Source organism: Herpailurus yagouaroundi, unplaced genomic scaffold (assembly GCF_014898765.1).
Source record: "Herpailurus yagouaroundi ecotype Mexico unplaced genomic scaffold, PumYag 185, whole genome shotgun sequence".
NCBI classification, from domain to species: Eukaryota; Metazoa; Chordata; class Mammalia; order Carnivora; family Felidae; genus Herpailurus; species Herpailurus yagouaroundi.
In genome coordinates this window covers 292,870-302,207 of record NW_024412416.1, presented here as the reverse complement: position 1 = coordinate 302,207, position 9,338 = coordinate 292,870, and the positions used below count along the sequence as shown (strand labels likewise).

The 9,338-nt window shown below is 49.1% G+C and overlaps 1 protein-coding gene across 1 annotated transcript in view; it reads left to right on the top strand.

The window, feature by feature from the left end:
- Window positions 1–9,338, top strand: part of IREB2 (iron responsive element binding protein 2) — a 45,207-nt gene that overhangs the window by 610 nt on the left and 35,259 nt on the right. The window contains exon 2 of the mRNA XM_040493424.1: window positions 1,097–1,186. Within this exon, the coding sequence (XP_040349358.1) occupies window positions 1,097–1,186 (90 nt within the window). The remainder of the gene's footprint in view (window positions 1–1,096; window positions 1,187–9,338) is intronic.

The following is a 9,338-nucleotide window of genomic DNA, read 5'->3' as shown; positions in this document are numbered from 1 at the left end:
TCGGCGGCTCCGGGGTCGGGAGGGGCCGCCTGCCTTCCGGCCGCCCCCGTCCGCGGAGCCGGGGTGGGGGCGGGGTCTCCCTGCCGGGGGCTCGCGCCTCCGCGGGTGGACCCCCGCCGCTCGGCTGAGCCCCTCCCTGTGCCGCGGGCCCCGGCCCGGAGTGGTGGTGGGGGGAGGGGGAAGCGGTCAAGGCCGGGCTCCGGTCGGCCGGTCCCGGAGCACCCACTGCGGCGCGGGTCCCCCCCCCACCCCCCGTCTTCGTCCTCCACGGGGGAGGACGCGCTCCCGCTCCCACAGTGGGCCGGGGTGCTAACGCCGAGGGTCCTGCCCACCCACCGCGATGAGTCTGCACAAAAGATCTGCAGGCTCTGCTCCCGGGAACGCTGCGAGCTGGGAACGCTCCGCGGAGACCCCCGGGTCTCTGACTTCTTGGTTCGCTTCAGTCTCCTTTAGGGGGAAATTCTGTTGTTCGTTTGTACTTTGGGTCTGCAGACCTGGCAGGGTCTTACCGGACAAGTTTCTTGTTTTCGTGTGGTTTTGATTTTATCCATGTTGCCCAACACTCTGTAAAAATCTCTTTCGATTATTTGAAAGTCAAACAAACAAACAAACAAACAACAACCAAAAAACCCCAACCCTTGTCATTGTGGCGTTCTCAGGGTGTTCTGTCTGTACTTAGCATTTTTCAGGACAGGGCCTCCCCCAAACAAACGCCTGTACATCATTTAAATCATTCTTATTTCTTCTCTCTGGGTATTCTTTGTTGCCACCTTGCAGGAGTTCGTTAGTTCAGCTGTTTTTATGTGACAAGAATCATGCTTTGAACTTTGTTGTCCAATACAGTGGACCCTAGCCGTGCGTGATTATTTAGGTTGAAATTAATTAAAATTAAGTTTTAAAATTCATTTCCTCCATGGCTATGGCTGCATTTCAGGTAGCCACATGTGGCTGATTGGCTCCCTTATTGGACACTGCAAATATGGAACGTTTCCACCATTGCAGAAGATTTTAATGGACAAAGCTGGTTTCTGTTTGTTTTCACTTTGTATTAAGGTACTTAGTAGCTGTGTTTCATGAAACTATTAATTTTTTTCAGGATACGCCTTTGAGTACCTTATCGAAACATTAAATGACAGCTCACGGAAGAAGTTCTTCAATGTACCTAGACTTGGAGGCACCAAGTATGGTAATGTTGCTTAAATTTTCGGGGTGGGGGGGAGGGATTTAGTTTCCAGTAATAAAACTGCATTTGTTAAGCTCAGCTGAAGAAATTTTAAATTTACTCCCACCATGTTGTAACAGGTAAGCCTACACATACCTGTAACATTTTAAAATCTCCTGTTGGGACTTTTGTTTGAGGGAGGGTATAAGTCCATACCTTAACTTCTCATTTAAAAATGTAAGTTCATTTAGCAGGGTTTTTTTTTTTCCGCAGAGAAACTATTTAAAAAACAAAACAAAACCTGACTGATGATATTCTATACCTATCATACCCATGCTTTAGTTTTTCACGTGAACAGTGCCCACCATTCTTTACCTGCTGTACTTGAATCGGAACCGTCAACAGGGCCCGCTGATGTGAGTTGTTCTCCAGGGCATGGCTTGCTCTGGCCTGTGCACCAGCACTGTTGCCAGACCTTTGCAGGTGCCTGACCACGGTCAAACCCTTCACTGAGATCTCAGAAGACTGAATTTGCCTCAACCCTAGGGTATCTGATGGAAGTCTTGACTCTATGGACAATTGAAAACTGAACCAGCCAATGAAGAGAAGACCTGTTTGGAAGAGTGTTTTTTGTTTGGATTTTTCAGTGAAAACTACTGAAAAGATAAATGCGAAATCGATTGCAGTGCGTTTTGGAGGGAGCTTTTCTTTTAATCTTTTCTTCTTATAGTCTTTAAGAAGATTGCTTTTGTGATTTTCCTGTAGATTTTGATGTGTCTAAATATTGTAGGCTGCCACTGGCAGTTTTTTGTGTACATCATGAGAATATTTCAATTTTTGGAGAAGGAACCTATCTTAGAACTAGGTTGCCTTTTAAAAATAAAAGGTTCTCCAAAATGGGAGCAGTACCCTTTACCTTACATCTTTGGGTGCGGTGGTTTGTATTAGGAGAGGCTGGTGGTTTTCTTAGTGTCGTATGTCTTTAATTCACATTTCTTTTATTCTTTCAGTGATGGTGAATTTTTAAATCTTGAACAGGGAACAGCTAAAGTGCTTATGTATAAGAAAGATCTTCTATTTCCCTTTACTTTCAAATATCTAGTGATTCTGGCCTAGAAGTTTCTTAACCCATATTTTATAGCTTAACAATTGAAAGAACATATGTGCGGATATTTTAAAAATTAAGTATGAATTCTTTCTGTGGATAATATGTGGGAATGTGCCCATTTGAAAACGGCCTGTATTTCCAAAATGCAGATAATCAGTAGGAAACTATCAAAAATAACTAAAATGTTTTGAAAGAGAATGGTTAATAACACAAAAGCTAAATTTTCTCTGGAAAATAAGTTTTCGTGGCCATCCGGATAACTGAGTTCCAGAACACCGAGGTGTTTATAACCATGAAAAAAATAATAAAACACCTGTAAATACAAATGCCTTCAAAACAGAAATTTGGTTTTTATTTCCATGGGATTAAAGCTCTGTTTTATTCATGGAGTGGTTATTAGGAAAGGTTTATTAATAATTAGTACCTTCTTAGTCCTCACTTGGGGGAATAAAATCGGAAAGAAGTGACTTGGGAAGACAGGAGTCGCTTCAGTGGAGGGTTGTTTTGCTTGTTTATCATCAGAACAAAGAGTCTTTGTTGCACTTCTGGAGGGACCATGTTGGATGGCCTTCCAGAGATGTGCTTAGGGGACCCCGCTTTGTAGTCACCGGGGTTTGGGACCACGGTCTTCTCTGCTCCTGTCCCTCATTCTGATGCCTGCCAGGTGGAGCATGACAGCTGTAATGACTTAACTCTTGCGAGCCCCTCTCCTGAGCTCCCTGCATGCTGTGTCAGGAATGCCTGCGTCAAGCTGAGAACCTGCTGTACAGTGACTTCAGCAAACAGGTGGTTTCTCCCGTGTAACAGGAACTCTAGATTTGGGCAGACGGGGACCTTATAGCACCAGTGCCAGCAAGGATCCAGGCTTCTTTTTTTTTCTGTTTTGCCTTCGTTGTTTTGGTCACAAAGAGCCGCTGCACCTCCAGACATTGTCCATGTCCTCGGCAGCTTGAAGGGCAGCAGAGGGAGAAAAGCCCTCTGCTTTTGCCTGTATCTCCTTGGCCAGGTCGGTGGCCCCTGTCCACTTCGGGGAGGCTGAAGGTCAGAATAGGTGGCTTTCCAGCTTTTACAGTAGATGCGGCAAGGGAGAAAGGGTTGAAGTGGTTGGGGAGTGAGCCAGCCTGGATTCTTCCTTACTCCGGCTGTCTTTCCATAGAGCACAACATAAATGACTTCACTTCTGTGGGGTTTTTTTTGTTTTATTGCCGTTTGATCTTTTTGCTTCCCAGGTTTATACTCATGGTGTCTTTATGGAAGTGGACACATCCTGCACATTGATTTCAAGTCGATCTTCTATAAGTTCCTTGGCAAATCGCCTTTTTAGTGATCGGGAGCTGCCTGTCAGGCGCTCCGATGCACAGACTACAGCCTTCGAGATTTTGAGTAACTCTGTTACACATCTCTGGATGTTTCCAAGGAGGGGAGAAATCACTGTTCCCTGGGACAGTCGGACTGCTTTCTGAAGGAACTAGGACTTGAATTAATACTAAACAGACGGGTCATGCAGGACAGTCAGCACATAGGGAGTGAGAACGGTCAGCAGTTAATAGAACAAACGGAAGGGGAAGTGTTGAGGAAGGGGGAGGACAGTGCAAAGACTGGCCTGGCGGTGGTGAGCGTTTCAGAGCGGCTGTCGCTGAGCACGGGGTGTTCGGCTGGAGTAGAGCCCCGGGCCCCTTCTTTATTTCAGGCCAGCTCATTCACCCTCTTTCCCTTCCTGACTGCTTCACTACTGTTCTGTAGTAGAGCCGAGGCTTACTTTTCCACATCCTAACCTAGCCTCTGAAAAAGCCTATTTTTTAGGAGAGTTTTTATTGTTTATAAGAAATTAGACTGGGTATGAGAAACGCAAGAAGACAACACTTCAGGCAGTGCAGAAACTGTCATTTTAACCTGTGGGTACAGATACATATAAATGTGCTACTTTTAAGAGAAATACAGTGTGTGTGGTTTCGTAACGTTTTTTTGTTTGTTTACTTGCTGTATCATGAGCATCTTTCCATGCCTTGGAATACGAGTATCCCTTGCTATCTGATCCTCTGGTTTCTGAGTCTGGGAGCGTGAGTTCAGGTAGCAAGGATACCTATATTCCTCAGCAGCCTCCGGCGGCTGCACCGTACTGCCTGTGTGAATGCATAATAGTTTGGTGAGCTTCTCACCAGCTCTTCCCTATTTATAAATAAAGCTGCTGTGTGTGTGTGTGTGTGTGTGATATTTAAATTTTGATGCAAGCTTGGCATTAGCTTCATTGGTTTGAAAGCGTGCCATTCCCTCCACCTTCATCAGCATTTTTCTTTTTCACTGTGTACTGCGTGTTCCAGGCTTTACCCTTGATTTAAGGAACAAAAACTCAAGGAAAGATGTGGTTTCCACACATCCAAAGACGAAGGAAGAAAGCCGTCAGTCCTCATGGGAACCAGGATTTCTAAAGCCAGAGGCTGTTCTTGTCACTTGAAGGCTGCCAGTCTTTTTATCTGTGTTTCTTTTTGAATGTCTACCCTCTGGTCGTCTGTAGCCCACTTACTCATTTTATGTGATGCCCAGTGTAGCCGCTGCTGGTCGTTACATTAGGATTGTTTTACCAGCCAGTTAAGACTGTACCTGTGGCTGACTTTTTCCGCCTATGGTTTTAACCTAGCTTGGCTGGCTTGTCACAGGTCTGTTGCTGGAGTAGTTCTCTTGCTAGAAGGGACACAAGTCCGTGTTTTCTGATCTTGTCTCTGCACTGGACTCTGGAAAGGGCTGTGAGTTGGGTTAGCAGCAAAATAGTTTGCTTGTAAAGTTTACACACGGTGCAGAACTTTCTGAGGGTTACTTTTACCTAACATGACTTTTGTTATGACTTTTGTACCTGACTATTGTTCAGGTACAGCTGCATATTCACTCCTCCTCCACATTTTGTCCAAGGGCCTGTTGATTTTAACTTTGCTTTTGCTGACGTTTTGTGTTCTAGATTTGGCCTTTCGGGTGGCACAGAACAGACCCCTGCTACCTCAAGTGAAGAAAGATTTATCATAATAGTGCAGAGCTCCCTGGCCGGTGAAAGGTGGCTGTATCTGAAGAAAATGCACATGGGCCAGAATTGAGGAAGTTCTTTATTTTTCCTCTCAGGGCTTCAGATTTCTGCCCCCTCAAATCTTCTGCCCCCTCTGCTTCATTGCAACCCAGCGTCCTTTGCCCACTAACTTTAGATGTGGCCCCAAATGGCAGCCTCAGTCTCTAGGTTAGCTCTTAACACCTTTCTGGGCACTCTGTGTCCTGATTGCAAATCCCTGGGATAGGGACATCATTGTCCTAGGGTATTTTTTTCTCCTCAGGCTGTAGGTCACTGACCTGTCCGGCCCTGGCTCTCGCTTGCGCGTGGCAGCCAGGGAGGTCCTGGGACACAGAGGGCCGTCCGCACCACGGGTGGCGGTTTGCACAGTGTCACAGAGCGTGTCTGTTGGGTTAGCAGCTGGTGCCGGGTTGTGTGCCTGCCAGGGGTGCCTGAGCACAGTGCATGTGTGTGTGCTTTCCTCCATAGTAGGTGCTGCTTTTCTTACTTTCTCCACCTTGTCAGTTGGTGGGCGAAAATAGTCTCGAAGAAGCAGGAATCTTCTCTCTGCCTTCTTAAATTTCATTCATGGCGGTAGTGTGTGCGTGTGTTTTAAAGGTCACAGTTCTTTATTGGGAATCTGTCCCGCCTAGTACTAGTTAGAGACAGAAACGATACCTTGACTCTAATCAGACACAGATAGGAGTTAATCCTGTTGCCAGATCTGAGGTGGTTACAAGACTTCGTAGAACTGGTCCAGGCCTCTGGCCTTGACCAGGGTTTTTAGGTCCACCCCCTAGCCACTCCAGTGGGTTCTCCACCCCCTTAGCCCTCTTTCTCAGTCTGGACTACAGTCTAAAGTACCGGGGCCTGGCTGGCTCAGCGAATAGAGCGTGTGACTCTTTAAAGTTTATTTGCTTATTCAGAGAGAGAGAGAGAGAATCCCTCTGTCAGCGCAGAGCCTGACACGGGTCTCGATCCCGTGAATCATGAGATCACGACCTGAGCCGAGATCACGAGTTGGACGCTTACCCGACTGAGCCCCCCAGGCGCCCCAGGCATGTGACTCTTGTTCTCAGGGTTGTGAGTTTGAGCTCCATGTTGGTACCCAGAGCTTGCTTTACATACATACATACATACATATATCAGGCAGAGGAGTAGAGTCTGGCCAGGAAACACAGTCCTGCCAGAAGGTGTTAAGGACTGGAAAGGATCTAAAATTTACCCTCCTTTCAAGTTAACAAGTTAGCCTGACGTACTTTCATAGATGCTGACGGAAGACACGAGACTCTCAGAGACAACGGGTGGCTTATTACCCACAGCAAAGCGGGATCCATAGTACCAGCGTGCAGGCCCCCGTTCTTACAGGTGACCCTGAAGAGGGCCAGGTGATGCGCGCACATGGAATGGTTGTGTTACAAAATGGGAGCTCGGACTTAGGGAACCCAGGTCTGTTGTAATGGAGAGTAGGCGTGCCTGCCCTTTGCTCCAGAAGGAGGCGCTGTCTGTCTTCCAGGGCTATTCACTGTTTCACCGTTGTTTAAAGAATAGTCTGGAATTATTACTGCGTGTGCTCGAGAGCCATGCTGAAATGTGAGGCGGGAGACACAGACGAGTGGAATGGTGTTGAACTAGTCCCGGAGAGTTTCAGGAGGGAGGGATGAGTAGCCCTGTTGAGTGTTGCTGAGAGGGGCTGTTTTGTTGGCATTTGAGGATAGGAATCGGATTGGCGTGGGCTGAACAGTGTGTGGAAGTCTAGAGAAGCGGATGTTGGGAATCTAAGTGACTCTCAGAAAGCTTCACTGAGAGTTTGAAGAAGGAAGTACCTGGAGGCCGTGTGTGTGTGACCTGGAGCTAGAGGCTGTTCATTGGAAGGACCCGAAAGAAAGGGCCAGATCGCAGGCGAAGGAGACAGGGTGATGGATGACTCAGGGTGCTGAGGTGTGCCCACAGGGACGGGAGGCAGAGCTCCTCCAGAGAGGTTGGCACTTAGTGGGAGCTGCGCAGCCGTCTTCTTGGGGCAGGAATAACCCCGAGGTGGCCGTGCGCGTGGGTGTAGTGGGACGGGTTGCGGTGGGGTGTGGGGCCGGGTCTTGGACGAGGAGAGTGGACTACGTGCGGATTATTGGGGAGATCGGGGAGACGGGCATGAGAGACGCGGCAGAACCTCTGGGTGAACAGGGAGGACCCAGCCGAGGCTGCAGCACGTATTCACGCTGCTTCCAGTTTATCCCGTTACTGTGGGTTTCTTTTTCTCTCCCTCCTTCACGTGTCACCGCCATTAAAACCCCATCGAGCTGTTTCACACCCCCTGGAATGGGTATTCCATAAAAAATAGATTAAGGACCTTCGTACATTGCTGGAACGTACAGTGGTGCAGCCCCTTTGGAAAACCACTTGGCAGTTTCTTAAAATGTTAAACATCCATTTACCATATGACCGAGCAATTCTATTCTTAGGAATCTTCTCAAGAGAAATAAAAACAGTTATCCACACAAAGATCTGCAAATGATCCGAGTGGCGTCATTCACGATGGCTAAAAATTGCAAACAACGTAACGTGCTACTGCGTGGACGCGCTCAGGAGCACGCTCAGTGAAGGAAGCCGGACACCCTAAGAGACCTGATTGTAGGATTCTGTCAGTATGAAATGAGCCAGAGACGACAGAGCTAGAGACAGAAGTGGCTGTGTGGTTTCCTGAGGTGGGAGAGGAGAGGACAGGGACTGCCAGTGGGTGGGAGGGGCCGATGGAGTGATGAAATGTTCTAGAACAGGTGCCGATTGTACAACTCCGTAAATCTAGGATTGAATTGTGTGCTTGGAGAGGGTGATTTTCACGATGGGCAAAATATGGCTCAGTAACATTATTTTTTTTAAGTTTATTTTGAGAGAGTGTGAGCAGGGGAGGGGCCGAGAGGGAGAAAGAGAGAATCCCAAACAGCCTGCGCTGTCAGCGCAGAGCCCCATACGGGGCTCGAACTCACAAACTCTGAGATCATGACCTGAGGCGAGATCAAGCGTAGGACGCTCAACCGACTGGTCAAACCACCCAGGCGCCCCACCGGTGATGTTATTTTTGAAACAGAAAGAAGAGTTCTTAGGAAAGTGGTGTGGGGTTCACTGCCCGAAGGACACGTTGGTGTTTTGGCGGCCGCTAGGATGAAAGAACGAAGGGGCGAGTGAGTGGGGGTCTGGGAAGCGAGTAGGGCCTGAAGTGCGAAGGTGAGGGGGTCCGTGGGTGGGCGGCGCGGGGGACAGAGAAGGTGAAGTTCCACCGTGTTGGAGAACCGCCCGGGTGAGTGGGGATCAGAAAGGCCCTGAGGTGCGCGGACTTTAATTAAAGATGGTTTGGTCGGAGCAGGAGTGTGCGCGTGGAGGGGGTAGGGAGAAAGGGAAGGAGACCCTGGGGGCCTTCCTGAACTTTGCACCTGCTTCAGAGGGGGGGTGTGGGGTTAACTAGAGCGTCTGCACCCGGGTTTCCACACCAGCTGGGCTACCCGCTGTGGCTGTGGCTCTGGCTCTGGGCTGTCTACCTAGAGGCTCGCTTTGAGGATTGAACGAGATGACGTAGGCAGAGCGCCTCAACCTCTCCTTGGTGGGTCCTAAATAAATAACTGCGTGTGTCATGCTGAGAGTAGTTGAGGAAGAGAATTGTAGGACTTTTTACTGCCTAACAGCCCGAAAGCGTCGTGCCTAAAGGACGACGTGTGTAAACACGCGTTAACCTCTCCTGGCTCCTGGGGGTCAGGACCTGAGGGTGGCGCGGTTGAATGGTTGTGGCCGGAGCCTCTCAGGAGGTTGGGGCCGGAGGGTTTGCCCCCGGGGCAGTGCAGCCCTGCTCGCACGCTGGCCCCGGGCCCCGGTTTTATCCCTCACGGGCCTCTCCTCGCTGCCGCGGGATTGCCCTCGGAACGGGCTTTGGCTTCCCCTGGAGTGAGTCCGGGAGAGCAAGGCCGAGGCTGGAGCACTTTCGTAGGTGGCCTTTGAAGTCCGTGCTGTCGCCTCCGCCACGCTCTGCCGCTCACACAACAGCC